This window comes from Hyperolius riggenbachi, chromosome 3 (genome assembly GCF_040937935.1).
Source record: "Hyperolius riggenbachi isolate aHypRig1 chromosome 3, aHypRig1.pri, whole genome shotgun sequence".
In the NCBI taxonomy this organism is placed as follows: Eukaryota; Metazoa; Chordata; class Amphibia; order Anura; family Hyperoliidae; genus Hyperolius; species Hyperolius riggenbachi.
Genome location: NC_090648.1, coordinates 194,532,571 through 194,553,752, shown reverse-complemented (window position 1 = coordinate 194,553,752; position 21,182 = coordinate 194,532,571). Strand labels below are relative to the sequence as shown.

At 44.4% G+C, this 21,182-nt stretch overlaps 1 protein-coding gene across 3 annotated transcripts in view; it reads left to right on the top strand.

Moving 5' to 3' along the window:
* NEDD4 (NEDD4 E3 ubiquitin protein ligase) overlaps positions 1–21,182 on the top strand; it is a 172,402-nt gene that overhangs the window by 88,468 nt on the left and 62,752 nt on the right. For all 3 annotated transcript variants that reach the window (XM_068275495.1, XM_068275496.1, XM_068275494.1), the window contains exon 6: positions 14,521–14,571. In XM_068275495.1, coding sequence (XP_068131596.1) covers positions 14,521–14,571 — 51 coding nt within the window. The remainder of the gene's footprint in view (positions 1–14,520; positions 14,572–21,182) is intronic.

The window sequence follows — 21,182 nt, the reverse complement described above, 5'->3', positions numbered from 1 at the left end:
AAGGTACATCCAGTGTCTTCTTTTAAAGGGCTCCAAACTCTGAAGAGACTTTTGTTCGATATCCAGATGATAGATTTGTGGTGTGTCCTCAACCCCCGCGGCCCGTGACTATACTTTTTATTTTGTCTCAGGTACCCTTTAAGAAACTAAGCATAAATCTGTTCTTAGTGCAGATCTTTCTAAATTACCGGAGCTTAGGAGGCAGTTGAAATGTTTTAGAATGCTTTTGTCTTAATAATTTAATGGGGTATAAAGGTATGTTATTTGACTATGATAAATGTAACAGACTGGTGGCCCAATCCTACAGGACGGAAAGGGCCTCAAACTTTATCCCCCACATTCTTAATGCCCAGAATCAGAAAGTCCACACTAGGAGGCAGTAGCTGGTTTTTTTTTCTCTCCTCCTACTCTAGGTTTTACAACATTGGGGATCAAGGCTCCTCAGTGGAAAGAATAGAGGAGTTTATTAAACAGCATTAGCTAATAAGCTCCCAACTCCCTCTAGTTCACAACTCTGTATGCTCAATGAACTCTTTAACGTTGCTGAGTTTTTAGCCACGTCCTTTTGGAAAGCTCAAACTTACTAACCCCCCCCCCCTCCCCCATCCCAATTATGTTCAATAGATAGTGGAGAAGCACAACATTGTGAATTTCACTACAGGGGTGGCCACTCAATCTCTGTCCATTTTTGACCTGTAGAGGAAGGTGTACCATGGAGTAAGGGGGCTGGCATTTAGATAACCAGGTAGGAGCCACATGGTCTTCTCAGAGTGTGGCATCACTTCTGAAGTTGGGAACCCAGTACATGTGTAATGGCGGGTTTTGGATGGCGGGCGCTCCTTCTCTCTAAGGCACGGTGGATACATTATGAACTTTCAAGCGAAAATATTCAAAATGGTATGGAGTGAAAAATCTTCTTCAGCTTCAGCTCCATTCTGATGTCATCAGTGCTTCAGGTCCAGAAATTCTGCTTTGATTTTACACAAACTCTGAAGCCTCTTTAAAGTGGTCTGAAAGTCAGCACTTTGCTCTAAAAGATTCCTCACAGCTTTAAAGCTACTATCCTAGAATATTTTTTTATTTTTTTAGCAGAACATCACTGAAATGGTTAAACAAAGCACCTGCTATTCATTTTCTAATCTGCATCCAAACTTGAGATAACAGTATCTTTGTTTACATTGCAATGTTGAAGTGTGTGTGTGTGTGTGTGTGTGTGTGTGTGTGTGTGTGTGTGTGTGTGTGTGTGTGTAACAAGTAAAAAACACTTGCTGAGAAGCTGTCTCTGTTTCAGGCACACACAGAGCTCAGAACAACTCAGTAGATTTTAACCAGCTGAGCGGTCTGGACGAGCTCAGCTCGTCCAACACCGCCAGCGGCTGCCGCTCAGGCCCTGCTGGGCCGATTTTAATGAAATAAAAAGCAGCACACGCAGCCGGCACTTTGCCAGCCGCGTGTGCTGCCTGATCGCCGCCGCTCTGCGGCGATTCGCCGCGAGCAGCGGCGAAAGAGGGTCCCCCCAGCCGCCTGAGCCCAGCGTAGCCGGAACAAAAAGTTCCGGCCAGCGCTAAGGGCTGGATCGGAGGCGGCTGACGTCAGGACGTCGGCTGACGTCGATGACGTCACTCCGCTCGTCGCTATGGCGACGATATAAGCAAAACAAGGAAGGCCGCTCATTGCGGCCTTCCTTGTTTATTCTGGGCGCCGGAGGCGATCGGAAGATCGCCTCCGGAGCGCCCTCTAGTGGGCTTTCATGCAGCCAACTTTCAGTTGGCTGCATGAAATAGTTTTTTTTTTATTTAAAAAAAAACCCTCCCGCAGCCACCCTGGCGATTTAATCAGAACGCCAGGGTGGTTAATATATAATAAAAAGCAGTTAGAATAAAATGCAGTGGAAGCTTTCAGGGCAAGAATAACTACACTTTGTAAACTTGTAATTTGTAGACAGACAATATTACTTATGCACAAAAGCAAATATGATAACTGTATGAATAATAAAAAGTAGAAAAACACATTTTTATTCAATGTTCTATCAGTTTCAGACCACTTTAAGGCCTTTTTCACAAAGGCTGAGCACAGTGAATTCCCCACCTGTAAGCTGCTCTTGTGCACCAGCTGGACACTTGCTAGCGTTCAGCATGAGTGATGGAGAAACAGCCACTGTCTGTATGAAAGAGGCCTGCAAGAGCAGACTGCCCTGGCTTCAGTCTTAGAAACTAGTTCCAACTTCTGAAGTCTGAGCCCTGCTAACACTAATTTGTATAATATATGTACATATTATGGTTTCAGCTATACTGTTTCAACCACAGCTAATATCTAGTTGCTGCGAGCTGTAGCACGTTGTGTTAATTGCACCGTTTAATGAAACAAGTGTGTGTTACTATAGTTTTAATCTGTGCAACACCTGTAAATTAACTCTGCCAAATATTTATATTTCAAAGTAGTTCGTTGTGCGAAATAGTGACAGACAGATTTATTTTTGGAGGAAGCGGAGAAACCTTCTGTGTTGATTAAAATAACTGCTTAATGGTCATTCCTACTGTGTCTTCAGAACAGCCATTTCTGCCATGGAAGTCCAGAGTGTATGGTTTTGTCTGGGTCGTTATAGCAGAAAGAATTTTTAGCCTATAAAAGAGACCTATTGAGACTGTATTTTTCTAAGCAGGAGCAATAGTCCACATCTATGTTTATTTTTTTCTTGCTGCATGTTATTTTACATGCCCTCCAATAAAAATCGAGTACTTTTGCCTTACAACTGTAGACCTCTGTCTGGAGACTAGCTAAGTTTGCAAATGGGCATTGAAATAGGCCAACCGTACGGACAGATTGATTTTCTGTATGTCGAAATGGCACATTTATTGAAGAATGTCATTTAGTTTATGGAGGAAAGTTTGCAAAAGAAAATATTTCAGCTCACTGAATAACCTTCCACATAACGCCTCAGAATGGCACTTTGTTGAAGGCTTTGGTAATTAGCAGCCACAGGTGTGTACACAAACTATTTTTCTTTCCAGTCTTGAGGACAGGGTGGTGCTGTACAGTTTGTAAGCAGTTTACAATTAGCCCTAAGTACTGTCTTATCCACATGCAGTTTTATTTGAAATTTTAGTAATCTGGAATTCACTTTACATTTTTTTTCTTTTAAAGCGGTATTGTCACCATAAAAATCAAATTTCAACAGCAACTGGTCTGAGTGTATTAAGTGATAAAGATGCTAATCCTGCATTCAAAACTTGCAAAACTTTTTCTGCTGTTATGGTTTGGAGTTATCACATACTTTAGGCCATATCACTGGCCCTAGTGCCATATTTCTCCTATTCCATTTATTTCCCTGCCTTGCTGCTTATCAGAAACACCCTCTGATCACTTGTGTTTACTAGCAGGTGACTCAGTGATTGGATGTGTAAATTCAAAAACAAAAAAACAAAAAAAAAAATGCAGTGGTTAGTATACACCTCAGTGGAAGTGTCTGAAGACTCTAGGAGGAGGGCAGCTAATGAATACACAGGATATGATGTCAGCATTAGCTTGGCAAGATGGCCACTGCCTAGAATAGGATTTTCTGCTTTTCCTTTGTAAAATTCACAGGAATCATTACGTGGATAGCACAATACATCTGTTATGTAAGTAGAAGTAGTATTGATCTACTTATATGTGTTTTTTATTTCTAGGTTAGCATGGGTGTCGCTTGTTCTTTAACCACTTGAGGACCCATCCCCCCCCCCCCCCCCCCCCCCCTTAAGGACCAGCACTGTTTTAGAAGATCTGTGCTGGGTGGGCTCTATAGTCCCCAGCACAGATCAAACAGGCAGAGCGACCAGATCGCCCCCCTTTTTTCCCCACTAGGGGGATGATGTGCTGGGGGGGTCTGATCGCTCCTGCCTGCGTGTGGCTGGCAGGGGAGGCACCTCAAAGCCCCCTCCACCGCAGGATTCCCCCTCTCCTCCCTCCCTTCCCCGGAGATCGGAGGCTGCACAGGAATGGATCTGTCCTGTGCAGCCTCTAACAGGCTCCTGCCTGTCATGTGACAGCGATCCCCGGCCGCTGATTGGCCGGGGATCGCTGATCTAGTACAACGCTGCTACTGTAAGCAGCGTTGTACAAATGTAAACAAAGCGCATTATTTCCGCTTGTGTTTACATTTAGCCTGCGAGCCGCGATCGGCGGCCCGCAGGCTATTCACGGAGCCTCCCCGCCGTGAATTGACAGGAAGCAGCTGCTCGCGCGAGCGGCTGCTTCCTGATTAATTAGCCTGCAGCTGGCGACGCAGATCTGCGTCGCTGGTCCTGCAGCTGCCACTTTGCCGACGCGTGTTATGAGTGCGCGGTCGGCAAGTGGTTAAAGTAGATCTCAGGCATAAAAATGCATAGGGAGAACATTTTATACTCCTTTTTGTTTCCTCTCTGCTTGTCGGCTGCTCCGTTGCACCTGCTGGGGACATGCAAGCACTCTCCACAGGCAGTCAGAGCGCAGTCGCACTCATCTGTATCATGATGCTTTCTCTTTGTTTTCCAGTAAATGCACCGCTTGTGTAGCACTGACACACATGGGATTCCGAATACACGTGCGTGGATATTCACCGCTTGTCATTTTGGCGCAGGGTGAGCCAAATGACGACTCACATTGCTGCCCTACAAATTACAGGTGGCGTTAATTACTATTCCTCCTCAGTCATAGAAACTCTGAGGGAGAAGTCATTTGGGGTCTAGTGATCGTGATCGGCACCAGAATGATCCATGGACATAGACATAACATTGTCTATGGTGGTGCCCAGGTCAGGCACAGTGCGGGTAGAGCGTGTGCCAAAAAGACCTGCTTCATACCAATGCTGCCATTTGACTGCATTAAATTGCAGCCAGAATGAAGTTGGCTGGTAGATTAGTGGCTGAACTGTGCGCAAAGGGCACAGGTCACCTGTCCATTAAAGAGACCTAAAGCTAACCATGCTCCCATATCCTTTTTTTCGTGGTGGTCTTTAGTTCTTTCCCACTGGCGCAGTAGCATTCTATAGAAGTCAGCAAAATGCCTTTTCAAAGATGGCTGCTACGTGTGTGTGTGTGTGTGTGTGTGTGTGTGTGTGTGTGTGTGTGTGTGTGTGTGTGTGTGTGTGTGTGTGTGTGTGTGTGTGTGTGTGTGTGTGTGTGTGTGTGTGTGTGTGTGTGTGTGTGTGTGTGTGTGTGTGTGTGTGTGTGTGTGTGTGTGTGTGTGTGTGTGTGTGTGTGTGTGTGTGTGTGTGTGTGTGTGTGTACGTGTGTGTGTGTACGTGTCGTCATGTCAGTTGGCGTGAGAGTCCTGTGCATGTGTGGTTCTCTAACTGTGAACACACCGGCTGGCGTGATGAGGCGTGCCGACCAGCGTGATGGCGGGTAATGTGCGCGACGGGGACTCGTACTGGCGACTTCCGCCTGAAGTCACCAGTACGAGTCCCCGCCACCATTAACAGAGCCGCCGAGGAATCAGGCGGACACCAGGGGATCTTGCGGCCTATGGTGGGCTGGAGGAAGCCCCAGGTAAGTTCAAAGTCCCTTTTAACTATGAGCCTTACCTAACCAGTTTAACATGCATGCTTGAACAGTTTTCTGTGATAGTACCTACAAGGAGTACAATTGTTGTGAATTCCCAAATTTATAGGAATTTAAGTTATAGGAAATGTAGAGCGTGTGCGGTACTCGTGTTCACGACATCCACAGAGAAGTACTGTAAGCGAAGCATACTTGTCCTGATGGGCTAAACTTGCTGAGGACTGCAGAAACATGTTTGACACTTCATCTAGATTTGTGACATTTGAGCAGGTCAGACATGACTGTACTTGTCTCTGTCTGCAACCCTGATGACATGCTGGTTCTGGTGCTTGAAGATGGACAGTTATTAACCCTCTGGGCGATACAATTATATCGCCCAGGAGGTGGCGCAGCACTATTTTTTTAAATTTTTTATTTTTTAAATCATGTAGCGAGCCCAGGGCTTGCTACATGATAGCCGCAGCACAGCGGCATCCCCCCACCCACTCCTATCGCCTTCGGCGATCAGGGTAAGCAGGAAATCCCGTTCAGAACGGGATTTCCTGCTGGGCTTCCCCGGTCGCCATGGCAACGGGGCGGGATGACGACACGGACGTCCTGACGTCAGAGGGAGTTCCGATCCACCCCTCAGTGCTGCCTGGCACTAATTGGCCAGGCTGCGCAAGGGGTCGGGGAGGGGGGGCTGCGCGGCACGGCGGGTAGCGGCGGATCGGCGGCGAGCGACGGCGAACGGAAGTTACACGCAGCTAGCAAAGTGCTAGCTGCGTGTAACAAAAAAAAATTATGCAAATCGGCCCACCAGGGCCTGAGAAATCCTCCTGCGCGAAATACCCCGAGCTCAGCTCGGGATTATCGCTCAGGAGGTTAAAATACATTTATACCTGTATTGGGATAAAATGATTATTTATATAGAGCTGACATTTTCACTTTGCAGAGTATATAGCTTTTTCACGAACTTTTTTCCCCTGAAGGGCTTACAATCTAATCCCAACCTTATTTATGTTAGTTATGCATCTACCATAGTCTAGGGCCAATTTAGGAGTTTATCCAATTAAGTTATCTGTATGTTTTTGGGATGTGGTAGGACACTGGAGTGAAGTGGAGGAAACCTATGCAGACATAGGGAGAACATTTAAACTTTGTTCAGATAGTGCTCTGGTAGGGATTCAAATCAGGAACCCAGCACTTCATGGCGAGGGCGCTATCCACTATGCCACCGTGCCTACAGTGTTCAGCCCAGTGCACACCAAAAACCTCTAGCAGATCTGCAAAACGCAAGAGGTTTTTGAAGCAGATTTCAGAGCGATTCCTAGGCATGTTTAGAGAGGTTTTCTAAACATGCCTAGCGTTTTTTGAAGTGTTTTTGTGTAGCAGATTTCATATATTGTTACAGTAAAGCTGTTACTGAACAGCTACTGTAAAAAAATGCCTGGAAAACCGCTCTGATCTAGCGTTTTTCAGAGCATTTTGTGTTTTTTTCTCTACTTAACATTGAAGGCAAAAAATGAGCCACTCTGGTGTGCACCGTCCCATTCACTTTCATTAGCCAAGCGGTTTTCCCCCTGCAAGCGTTTTAAAAAACGCTGCAGAACCGCTCTGGTGTGTGCCAGCCCTTAGAGCAGAAAGCTTTCACTGACAACTGCAAGCCAGACATTTTGTTGCCCAGTTGTGAAGTGATTGACCAGTAATTATTTATATTTTTTCATTCTTTACATAAAGCTAGCTTTAAGTAATGTAACGTGGATCTTAGATCTTCCTTTTTTTTTTTTTTTAAATCCTGATTCTTTCACACGGTTGGCTTGGGGGGGGGCGGCGCTAGACCTTCATCTAATGTCTATACACCGTTTAGGTTAGGTTATCTCAGTCCACGGCATTTCTAGAACATTGAATATATAGTACAGCATGTACTGCATAAACAATAATAAACGGTACTTGCGTATTAAGCCATCTCGCAGAAGGACTCGCACTGAAAAAGTGTATACTTTGATTGAAGAGCAGCTCATTCGTCTTGAATTAACTACCCCACGCCATTGGCAGCTCTCATCTGGCCACAGCTGTGCTATGTAGTGTGCTCACACAGCTGATCTGACTGGCAACAGCGGCTCAATGCTGCTGTTGCTCTGCAGCAGTGAGTGCCTCCTAGCCTCTGGAGATTCCTCCTGTTCTCCAGCTGGCCAGCCAGGTTTCAGCACCACTGCTTAGATGTCCATGCCAATCTTTCCCTGACTGTCCAGGGAGAAAATGGAGTAACTTTGAATGCTATGCAGCATTCAAGACGAATTGGGGGCAGGCAGTGAATAAGCAGAAAGAGGCTCAGAGTGGACAGCAGTGACAATTCTCTGATCTTTTCAGCAGAGGGAGGTCATTTGATAGCCTGCATGCACCACTCAGGTTGGACAGTGGTGCACACAGGTACTTGCCTCCCTCTGCTGAAAAGATTAAATCAGAGATAAGTTGTCGCTGCTGTTTACTCTGAGTTTCTCCACTGCTGCTGGAATGCAGCTGACTTGCAATGAATCTGCTGCTTTTCAGTCCCAACATCCGAGCCGTTCTGCTGGACAGCTTAATATGTAAGTACCTAATAAACTTATTTTTTACAAACATGCACAATTTCCACATTAGTTAATGTTGGAGATGTTATAATGCATCCAAAGGAGCCCCTTTTGTAAATTATCCCCAAAGGAGCTGTCCTTTATGGAGTGTTGGTGATCCTTTTAGTTATGTGTGCAGTGTTTAGGGCTGGATCCCACTGTCACAATTCCATCTGAACAAATCTTCCGGGACAGTTAGCTGCAGAAATTGATCATGTGGTTTCACATTGGATAAATCCTGTCACTTTCTATTAAAAAAATTGGATTATCCACTCCCCTACAACATATGGACAGGCCAGGAATATCCCACCACTAAAGAGCCAAATACTCAAACTTGCACCTTTAAGCCCCTGCATACATATACATAACCTTCGACCTTAGTCCTATCGGAAGGCCAATGGTATACCTCTCTCATCCCCCACCTATAGGCCTTCTCTCCATTACTCATTGATCTTTGGTGTGATCCCCCATACTGTTATGCCCCCAGTTTCAGTGTTGTTTAGGCTAACAGTGCCAGTGTATAATATTCAATTATGTTAGTTAAGTTGCTCTCTAGAATTGCTCTACTTTTCTTAAATTAATCTGCAAGATGATCAAGAATACATATTTGTATAATCGTTGGATGGTTACAGGTTCACCACAACTCCAAGCCGTCAGAACTTTATCCAAGCTGGACTAATGCTCTTGAGATGAACTGATCTCGAACATGTTTACAGTTATTGATCTCACCATGTTAGGCGCTGTTAACCCTTGACATGATTATTATGTTTACCCAACACTGTGTATTCTCTTTGTTTTTCCTTTTCTGTTAAGAAAATCTTTTAATAAACATCAGTAAAACAAAAAAAAAAAAAAAATTGGATTATCATTTAAAAACCTAGATGTCCTAGACCAGTGTTTCTCAACTTTTTATTGGTGTGTTCCCCTTTTTAAAACCCTGTACTCACCAAGTACTGCCTAGCATAGTAAACCTTATCACAAGTACCCCTTGACACATATGTTTAATAGTAGTACGTGATAATTGGTTCTAAACCATTTCCAAGCATTTACTGCTTATTTATATACTATATACTAATTTTGTGTTGTATAAATGAGAATAATTTTCTAAACTCTGAATTTGTTATTCTTGGTTAAGTATATCAAGCCCGAGTACCCCCTGGATCCATCAGAAGTACCCCCTGGGGTACGGGCGCCACACATTAAGAACCTAGGTCCTAGCCTCGCCTTTAATTTTTATTTTTTTATAGTGTATAGTGGCAGCATAGTTTGTGTTGTGATAAACAGTGTAAATAACTGAATACAATTAGTGATGCTTATCTACAATAGTGCTGTGCATAAAACCATAGGTTAAAACTAATAAAATGTAGATTTTTGTTTTAACTTTTATTTAATTTTTTTTTAAATCTCGATGTGCTGCAAAGGAATAACTGTGACAAGTTCAAATACCCTGTGAGCCTAATATAAGCACCACTTAGGGTATATGTACCGTGTTCGACAACCAAGTAGCTTCAGAATGTGTGATGCTAGTTTTCCACCTGACAGGATCACAAATGATTGTCTCTGATAACAAAAATCAAATGTAGGCATGTGGCTGCTGTCCCAGTGTGAAATCTGAGTGTCCAAGTCACATGATATGTTAAAGGGACTTGAATTAAATCTGATTCTAAAGGAACTTTAATTTTAGCTGGAGAACAGCAGCAGTGAGGTCCCGACCAGTAAAAGGTAAAATGCATCAATGTAATAATTTGATAGAGTAGGTCATAGGGATTGAGTGTCTGCGTATGCTGGTGGGTGGGGGAAGGGGGCAGTTCCCTAAATGGGGTGTAAATAGTGTATACTGTTGATCCAGGATACCAACTTAGCGCCTCCAGCACAATACTCTGCCCACAAAACCACTTGGTCCAGAGACAGCCTTAACTTGATAATACAGCCCTCTGCAATGTCTACCTCGCCATTCCCTGAGAGTCAAAGGATTCATGTTAAAATCAGGCGAGTAATAGGTCCAACACCTCAACTGTGTATGAGAGCAAGTCAGAGGTCCTACAAATGGCATCCGTAATTTGGCATGCCACCAGTACACAAGAGGGGATTAAAGGTTATAAAATGTTATGAAAGGTTATACAAAGCCGGTTATATTAAGCCGGTGTTCATGATGAAAACTTATAATACATTGTGCAATGTTAGTTGTGCATTAGAGTAATTACAAAATCGGTAGAAAAAATATTAGCATAAAATAAAATGTTAAATGATCTGCATAGATGAACCACAAATCATAAAGATGTTCTCTTCACAATACATTTCATTTTTAAATACCCTGTGAAACATGATAGTCAAGCACATAATAATGTACACCTAAAATATTGACAACTCTAATGTATGACCCCAGCATCCCTCCTCCTAGCACACTGGTATCCACATCAAGCCCTCCATCATGCTTGTCCTCAGGTTGTTCCTGTTGCCATTGTGGTTTCTCCTTTCTAATGGGAATGCTGTGCAGTGGAGGGTATACTGGAAAGTGAGTGAATAGTTTCAACTCTTTCGTTCCACCGCAGGGCTCTTCTTTTTAGCAGTTAACTGCTCAGGACCGGATTGGTACTTTCCAGCATCCAAGACCCACTGTCATCAACAACCACCCCCACCCAACAGTATTCTGTCCAAAACCCCGACTAGCGATCGCTGGTTTGAATGGGCTCCCCTCCGTTGTGCTGCTCTTCCTCCCGATCGCCAAAGAAGCAGTGCAAGCTCTGCCTACTTGGGTTTCCTGTAACTTTGCGCTTCTGTCTGGATGTGCACCGCAGCCAAGAGCATTCTGGACATGCATACCTAAGAAAATATGATGGTGTATGAGCAGCACTCAAGTATGCATGCCTGTAACATTCCCTGCCTTGGCTTCTGTGCACATCTGGGCAGGTGTGCAAAATTACTTGCGAGTGGCTGCAGCTGGAGCCACAAACTAGGGACAAACAGTGCAATGAAGAGAAGCCCATCTAAAACAGAACAGGTAAGTAAAAGGATCGAGTACTACACATGCTGGCATATATATATATATATATATATATATATATATATATATATATATATATATATATATATATATATATATATATATATATATATATATATATATATATTATAATTATTATTGAGTGTCAACTCAGGTGCCCTTTAAACATTGTGACAATTTTGCACTTTGCAGGTTAATTTATGACACATGCTTACCAATACTGGCCTCCAGTACCAATAAGCCATGTATTGGGGAAATCCACAGAGGTAGTTGATCATCTCTGCTGAGACACTTATTACCTCTCCTGTGAATGTTTGTGGTTTCCTGCAAAACGTGTACTGTTGGTGGTACTTTAGGACAGGGTTGGGAAGCCCAGCCCTATGTAGTTGGGTAGTGTACTGGTTAAGGGCTCTGCCTCTGACACAGGAGACCAGTGTTCGAAGAATCTCGGCTCTGCCTGTTTAGTAAGCCAGCACCTATTCAGCAGGAGACCTTAGGCAAGGCTCTCTAACACTGCTGCTGCCTATAGAGCGCGTCCTAGTGGCTGCAGCTCTGGCGCTTTGAGTCCGCCAGGAGAAAAGCGTGAAATAAGGGTTTGTCTTTTAGTATCAACACGTTTTATTGTCTTGAACTCTCTTCTTGCTGCTGTTAGCACACTACTGCTAGGAAGGCCCCCTTACACCTCATGCAACTTGGGCACCAGGTCAGAATCCATATTAGTACTACTTTTGTGTGCCTAAACTTGAATTGTTATTGTAAAGCCTCATACACATGTACAAGGACTTCTGCATTTCACGGAACAGGGCTCAATCCCTCAGGTGACAGTTTGGGGACAGAGCCTGTACAGATGCATCTCTAGCTTGCAGGCTAGCAGAATCAGAATCAAATTTATTTCGCCAAGTACAACGGGGGTTGTACCCAGAATTATTTTTGGCTCATACAGGGGCGGAGATGGTACAAACACATGCAGCAATTCAACACATACAATCAGGTACAATAGTACAATTAAGCATATACCTATATATACATATTACCAGTAACTGTAGTGAAGGACGCGTGGGGAAATCTGGAATGCTATGTGAGGGGAGCAGCCTGCCAACTATCGACGGCGCTCGCTCGCTCCATAGCAGCTCCAGATGCCCCGCAGTGTGTCCTGGAAAGAGTGTATAGAGAAAGAGAGGGAGAAAGGATAGCTAAGAGAGACGAAGAAAGAGAGAGAGAAAGGATAGCTGAGAGAGACGAAGAGAAGACCAAGGCAAGAAGAGAGAGACCGATACAGAGGCAGAGACCCTGGAGCTGCAGATTGAAAAGCACCCCTGGGTCCGGCCATCAGTCCAGTCCAATTGTCCAGTTGTTGTGCAGGAATCTATTGTGGATCCAGGCCCAGTTGTTGTGCAGGGATCTATGGTGGATGCAGGCAGATGGGACCCTGTGCTTCTGGCAGCCGTAGCATACAGAGCCAGGACCGGTGGAAAAAGGACCGAGCTCCAGGGCTCATGGGAGTCCAGGTAGACAAAAGGATCCTCCGGCCTTGGTGGATGGGGCCTGCCGTGGCGTGTCCCTCGTGCAGTGAGAGGCTGGGAGCAGCTGTGACCCTCCGCTGGCCTGGATCCATTTGCAGCGCCTGCTAGCTGTGAGCGGTGGGGGAACGGCCGTGAGATCCTTCCTTGTGGCGTCCGGGTCTCCATGGCAGCGGCTTCAGGCCGCTGTGAAATGTGGCAGGGGGACGGCTGTGGGCTCCTCCATGCGACGTCCTTGATTTCCTCCAACGGCAGCTTGATTTACTCCAACCCCACCCGAGGGGGGTCCCCACTGCTGGGAACCGTCCTGGGTGACGAGCTGCGGTGATCGGCGCAGGTGGAGTCCATGATGATGTGGATGCAGCGGCGGCAGACCAGCGGAACTCCGTGCTGCCTCTCCATGCCTGCGCACAACCACTTGGCCCCAATCAGCTGATCCTCAACAGCTGAACCTCACGCCGCCTGCGATCCGTGTCTGATGTGGAGCAGTATTTTGTTGCTATGGAGGGGGGGAAAGGGGTCCACCTGGCTTATTGTTAAAGCTATTGGGACTCTCCTTTTTATAAAAAAACAAAAAACAAAAACAAAAAAAAAAACCATATACTTAAGGTGAGGGAAGGCTCTGGGTCCTAATGAGCCTTCCTTCTCTCCTGGTGCCTTGGTGCAGCGATGGCTCACCCGCTTAAATCCCCCGCCACAGGGGACTTCGAAAGTCTTTGGGAGCCAAGTCCTCCTGAAGACAGGCGGCTCCATACTGAATGCACGAGAGAGGGCACTTGTGTGTGCGCAATATAGAGCGGCCCGTCTTCAGGAGCTCTCAGCCTCCTGAAGACTTTCCGAAAGTTACCTTTACCAGCGGAGTGAGCAGTGTTTGACCAAATTAGTAAAATTCTGCTCACGGGGACATCGCTGCACTGAAAGATGAGGAAAAGCTCATTAGGACCCAGAGACTTCCCTCTCCTTAAGCAAGTATCTGGCTTGCTTAAAGAGAACCCGAGGTGGATTTGAAGAAAATTATCTACATACAGAGGCTGGATCTGCCTACACAGCCCAGCCTCTGTTGCTATCCAAAACCCCCCTAAGGTCCCCCTGCACTCTGCAATCCCTCATAAATCACAGCCACGCTGCTGACGAACAGCTTGTCAGAGCTGGCTGTGTTTATCTCTATAGTGTCAGTCTGCTGCTCTCCCCGCCTCCTGCAGAACTCCGGTCCCCGCCTGCATCCCTTCCCTCCCTGCTGATTGGAGGGAAGGGACGGGGGCAGGGACCGGAGCTATGCAGGAGGCGGGGGAGCAGCTGAGACTGGCACTACAGATGTAAACACAGCCTCACAGCACGGCTGTGATTTATGAGGGATTGCAGAGTGCAGGGGGACCTTAGTGGGGTTTGGGATAGCAACAGAGGCTGGGCTGTACAGGCCGATAACATTCTTTAAACACACCTCGGGTTCTCTTTAAGGATGTATCTGGCTTTGTTTAAAAAAGCAGTTCCCATTTACTTTAACCAATGCATCAAAGGGAAGGGGGGGGGGGAATTGGAGGGCATTGTACACATGCTAGATTCTCAGCAGAGGAGATTTTGTAGAGAACCATCTAGTAGGTGTAAAAGACTTTAGCAGAGTGGAGAGTTTTCTCAACTATCTTGATATTGTATATTTATATGCTGGGGAGACTTGTGATTTTTATACAGATGACATTACTTTGGGACAGAATAAAGCAGGGCTAACTGTGTGAAATAGAGTAGGCAAATGAGTTTTTATTAAATGTTATGCTAAACTTTCATTCTGCTTTAATATCTGAATTGCTTTATAAGGATCACACAAATTGCAGATCCCACAGGTGCGGCCCTTTTTACTGTTTCTAATAAACCCTGTTGTTTATTTGTAGACCAGAGATGACTTTCTTGGTCAAGTGGATATTCCTCTTTACCAGTTGCCGGTATGTATTGTACTTTCTGATGTCCACACTGTAACATCCTGTTCCATGGCTCCATAAAAGTAATCTGTTGATCTGCTTGCATTTTTCATTTATGTAGGACTGCTAAAGCTGATGTAGTTGCTTAGTTCAAGTACAGAGTAAGCCTGCCAGGACAGTTGAGCTTTCAAGCGCTTGCCCTTAGCTTGAAACCGCCACATAGCTTTTGGGATTTAGGAAAATATAAAACTTTCTGAATAAAACTTGCATGAGCTTGGTGACTTCAATATTGCCAAACGTTCTGCATTGTTTAGCAGACAGCTGCCTGTACTGCAATAGTTAATTTACTGTGAGAGATGTAGACTGGATGTGCTGCCAGGCAGGCATTTCTCGAAGTGTTTATGGCTTTGACTGCATTACAATCTACGTTTTTATAGCAGGCATCATAGTTAGCTTTACCCATAAGCCTATCCAATTAATTGACTTATCTAGCACATTCGACATCTGTTATGTTCTTACAGCTTTGTGTACATTCTACAAAGTAGAACAAGGTGAGCTTATTTTTTTTGGTTGAACTTGGACGTATGTCTTTTTTCAACCCAAATAACTATGTAACTATGATACAGCATAGGAGACTTGGAGAGTTCTTTTGCACAGCAGTAAAGAGTATTAGGGCCCATTCACACTTGAGCGTTTTGCTGCCGATTTTGGCAAAACGCTAGCGCTTTTGAAAGCGCTAGTGTAATAAAACCCTATGAGGCCTGTTCTTACTTTGGGCAATTTGCGGTAATCTCCACAAATCGCCCAATAACGCGAAACGCAAACTCGTATCCTGCACCATTTTCAGGCGATTTCCTGGCAAACGCGTTTCAGTGCTATAAAGCACAAAACGCGATTGCAGAGAAATCGCTGCACTGTCCAGTTATTTTTCCGCGTGAAATCGTGGAAAAATAACTCCCGCAAAACTGCGATCCGAAAAGGGATCTGCGGTGTGTCTCCAGCCTAATAAAGATCCTTCCCCGACTTTCACAATCTCTACACAGACTGTGCAAACAGAACACCTTCGTTTAATGATCTCGATATCACATAGGATTCAGAAAATCTTCTACTGGGGTTGTAACCATCTTGGGCCACGGATCATCTGGTTCTAGTGTTCCTTTCTGGTAATGGCATCTGCCTACTGATGGTGGCCACACAGAAATCCTGAGCAGCTCAGATTGCAGAGATGGAAAAGTACAGTAGTAGTAGTTTTCAATGTTTTCGCTGTAGCAGCTATTTCTCCATGTTGATTCTGAAATAATCATGTAGCGCTGAATCATTTTACAGAATCTATATTTTTATATAGAATTTATATCTTTATATAAAGGTCTATTTTTTTTTTTTTTTTATGTACGTAATTGGAGATGCAAACAAGCAGAAGATTGTCTCAAAAAATGATGGGCGTTATTGTATTTAAGATGGAAATTCATACAAATACCTGGTGCAGTATACCTTACCTGTCCGGCGCTTGCTCTGAGCTCCATCTGCATACATGCACCCTACATGGTTGCCGGCATATACGTGGGTGCGTGTGACATCACGCAAGCACCCATATTACCCTGGCAATCACTTGGGGTGCGTGTATACTGACGTTGCCACAACGGACAAGTAAAGTATACTGGATTGGGGGGCACATTTTACATTAGAGGAGACAGCGGTGGGGGTCATGTTGTGTTTGTCGCTTGTCCTAATATCTCATGCCGTTACCAATAGGCACCTGATTGAGCATGTCAGTGTGAGGTCCGCTCGGCTGCCTGCGCAGGCAGGCAGCTTTTTGACCACTGTTCAGGTCTGCATTCTGCAGGTCTCTGGAAGAGAGACCTTTTGTCAGTTTTGCAGCTTGCTTCTGAGGAATTTGCATACGTTTGTCATGCAGATTGCCTAGCCACATCCTTTGTAGGCTTGCTCTATATATACCATGTGATATCACAGACCTGGGCTGGTTATAAGGGTTAGTCCTGTGAAACACTCCTGGAGTGTCAGCCTTGCTCATTGTTTTAAGATTAGCTTAGAGTAATTCCTGGGACTGCACTAGGCAGGTTCCCTAGTGCAGTTAGGATTGCATATCTGTTTTGTTTGTCTGTTGCGATTGTCCTGTCCCTGCGGTGGTCGACAGGAGATCGTTCTGATCTTTGTTCTTGGAGTATAGCTGGAGCAGTAGTTGCTACCAGCTATCTCATCTGCCTGTCTAGCTTGGATCGCACTCGCCTTGTACTAGTGCTGTGGATCCTTCTATTCTGTCTTCCTGGATCGCACTAGCCTCTTACGCTAGTGCTGTGGATCCTATCTCTCACTTATTCCTGTTTTTGTGTATCTGTCTTGTCTGCTACGAACGCTTGCTGGAGGCTCGGTGAGGTAACCGTTAAGCAAGCGCTCGCGTCCTCTGTTTTATGTTTGTCTGTCGGTGGTTAGTTAGGCGTGCTTGTCTCTGTTGTGCTTAACACGCGGAGACCGCGCATAAATGCGTGCACTGTTGCGAATGAGTGCGGTGTTCGCATTTAGTTAGCGTTTATTTTCCTTATCTTCTCATTGTATATTTGCTGTGCCTTTGCTACTCTCGTGCTCTGCCTTGCTGTAGCCTTGTGTCACCTCTGGCAATCGCCTCTCTCGTGATTGCGTTCCTACTTCATATCTGCTGTTGTGTATGCACCGTCGCGGGTTGGCGACTAGTTTGGTGCACACACATACAATCTGTCCCTTTGCTCAATCTCATTCGCAATCACTTCTCAGGCGATTGCGTTCTCACTCAGTTTCCTTTGTTGTGTGTCCGCCGTCGCAGGTTGGCGGCTAGATTGGTGGACATACATACATTCCTCATCTGTGCTTATTCGGTCTTGTGTCGCTGTTAGCAACTGCCTTCTCACTTTATCTTCCTGGTTGTGTGTTCATCGTTGCAGGGTGGCGACTGGTTTGGTGAACACACATACCCTCTGTCGCTTTGATCTCTCTCTTTCAGGGCTATCTTGCCCTGCGTTTCTTCCCTTCGTGCAATTCCCGTCTGGCGTGTGTGGCAGGGCAGAGGAGCTGTTCCTCTGCACTCCACAGCTCCACCTGCCGACAGGAATTTCCCTCTACAGGTGCATTGCACCTTTTGCTGGGTTCCCTCAAATTATACGCTTGTGGAGGATTTCCGCAGTGTCAGCGCACTCCCTGTGCGCTGATCACGGAGAGCATTCCACAATCCTTACAGTCAGCCCTAAATCTTGCAGCACGTCCAATCAACGCAGGCAACCATTTTCGGGACGAAAATGGGCAGATGGTCGACCGGGCATGCTTCTGGGGGTGTGGATTTTCATCCAATTCTAAACAAATAAGATAGTTGATCGGCTGCCAAGTTGCCTGATGTATGGCCACCTTTAGGTTCACCTCTAATCAAAACACTTTTCTCTGCCTCGTATCACCCTATAGCTATGTGTTGGCTCAATTAAGTTTTGTATAGGTTCCGTAAATAAAACACCGCAATCAATGGAGAGGGGATCTTGGAGCATTGAAAAAGACTTGGGACACAATTTTGTGAGCTTAGCTCAGGTTGTGTAATTGGAATTGTGAGTCCCAGGCAACTATATTTAGACTTTTTAGATATTTAGAAATTTAGGTTTTATATTTTCTCTACGCAGGGGATAAGAAAACTGAGGGGAAAATACCTAAATAAAATCATTAATAGATTTTGAAGTGTAGCTTCACCTTTTGTGGCAGAAATTGAAAACTACATTCAAGACAGGCATTGAAAAAATGTGTGCAAAAATTGTTCAAGCAGATTACCATTTCCTTTGCTCTGTCTTCCACCTAAGAACCTCAGAAGTCCAGGGCAGCGAATTGGCTGTTTCTGCTCTTGGTTTCGGAACAGACATTTATCATATCATATACTCCATACCTCTGGCTTTCTCAGTTCAGGAGGACTTGCAATATGGAAATTTAAAATGTGAAGCTGTTCTGAATACCTACAGGTGACTGTTGTAATGACTGCAAGGAGTGCAGCATGTATGGTCAGAACGTTTCAAATTCTATCTGCAGAAGTTGTACAGTAGTCTGATTAGCTTCCCCCCTCCCTCCCCCCCCCCCCCCCCCCAAGAGTCATATACCCTGCTATCCAAGCTGGCAATAGCTCAAATGGTACCAGATGTACAGCAAGAAATCCATAAGGACGGGTTAGTTGAGGATTAGTAAAGCTGGCATGTGTGCTGGGTTAACCGTAACATAAATATATCAACACTGTTTAGCTCTCTAGTAAGAGAGGAAGCCGTGTTTAGATGTTCAGCTGAGTGCTGTTCCACCTGAAGCTATGACCTGCTGATAACTTATGCAGTCCTCAGTATAGTGGACAGTTCTTGCTCACATGAAGGTTCACCAGCACTTACAAGAGCCAAGGATTGAGAAGTCTGTACCTGAATACTTCTTTTACCTTGACTCTGACTCATCAGTTTATGGTACTTTCAACTCTGGCTCCAACACCCCTAGTTGTAATATACTAATGTATAGCACATGTAGAGTGGAATAATGCAACGTAGAAGGCAATTAATTCATCACTGCCAAAGCTCAGTTATTTTTAAAGTTATATAAAGATGGTATCTGCTTTTGGAATACACTAAAGAACTGCATCCATGCCTGTCAATGTGAATGAGGATACAATTAAAGTTTGGGTCTAAAATAGGCAGACTGAAGGCAGAGGGAAGCTCCATAGGGGTCCAGTGATGACAGAGCGGGGAGAGCAAGACCCTGCAGCGTGAGTGGCGGAAATGTACACCCTGGCATGGATAACCGCTCCCAAATAGGGTGTAGATTTCAGCTACCATGGTCCGGAACTTGCTAAGCTTGCTTAACCACTTCACTCCACGCGCTATTTTACCTTTATCTCTTAATGCCATTTTCATCTGTGAGCACTCATACCACTTATTTGGCCATAACTTTTTCACTGCTTATCACATCTCAATCTTGGTTATTTTGCCACAAATAAAGCTTTTTGTAGGCGATACTTGTTTTCAGTAATTGTTTGTGTTTGCGAGGCTAAATCTGGACGTAACAGATTGAATTAATAGGTTAAACATATTATGGCTCAAATATAATAAAACATCAGGTTGAAATGCTGTAGTTAGTAGTTCCCTTCTGTAGCTGCATGAGCTGATCACGTGCCCTGAAGGGGGCTGATGGGTACCTTCACTTCAGCGAACTTACTTTTTCACTTTATTGCTTCATATTACAAAACTTAAACTCAAGTTGGTAAATAAAAAAATCCCTCATCTCGATAAGCTATGCAAGCTTTATTTTGCAAAGAGGGATTTGAAACTGAATAGAAGTGTTTATATAAGTTGCAAAACAGAACACAGAGTAGGGACACCAAGAGCCAAATATAGTGGAGTATGTACTGGTAGTTGAAATGAAGTATGCTAGAGTAATAAGCTATACTCACAAAGCAGGGTTACCTCAAAGGCAACCACTGTATAGGCAGGTGGGGAGATTAGACCTGACCCCACTCAGGATTAAGCAGTCGCTCTCCGCAAATGATGAAAAAAAGGGGGTAACACCCCTACACCAGGGGTGTACTTGATATAGCGTAGTATGGATGCAGAAGTGCCAAAAGTATAAAAGTATGTAAAAAATTAAAAATGCGAGGAGACAGTGGTGGACTTACCTCCCCCAAGCAGACACAAAAATTGCCAATGTTGTGTCAAATACAACAAGTTTATTTACATACTCTGGGGGACAATGCAACACGTGTCAACAGGCAATAACAGAGCAATAGCATATGTGGTCAGTAGAAGAGCCAGGCACCTCTGTGATTGTACAGGTGAGGTGCCTGGCTCTTCTACTGACCACATATGCTATTACTCCATTGTTATTGCCTCCATGAAGCGGGATCAAACCTGTGAAACTCGTTACATTGTCCCCCAGAGTGTGTAAATAAACTTGTTGTATTTGACGAACACATTGGCAATTTTTGTGTCTGCTTGGGGGAGGTAAGTCCACCACTACCACCTCATGTTTTAAACTTTTTACTTTTATCCTTTTGGCGCCTCTGTATCCATACTACGTTTTATGTAAGTTGTATGTTGGTAAATAGGAGTCCTATAGCAAACAGATTGGGGGTTGCAAAGTGCATGCTGAGGCCTCCAGAACTCAGGTTCAATACTGTAGATGTAAACTGTTAGTGTTATGCTTGGTCCCCTCTGAAACAAATTAGTAAAATTATCATTTATATTATTTGTTTGGTGCACTTTTGCTTAGCACTGCATGATTAGAAGTAGAGCAAATTGAAATGTGTTATGGCCGAAATTTAGATGCCCGCTAGCTCATGTTTTTTTTTTTTGTTTTTTTTAATGCATATCGTGTGGAATACATCATTTGTAATACACAGATTTTTAGGATTTGTGCAAAAATAGTTTCTCCATTTTTTAAATTTTTTTTTTTTTTTGTATCATAATTGCGTAGCCCAACATTAAAAACATTTCCATAGAAATGGATGGATATAATTCTTCAATTATTTAATGTGTTGGTTTATTAGCTTGTGGTTTACATAAATTCTAAGAACGAAAAACCCACCACGCTTTATTTAATGACTTTTAATGTATAGTCCAAAAATGTTTGATTTATAGGCACTG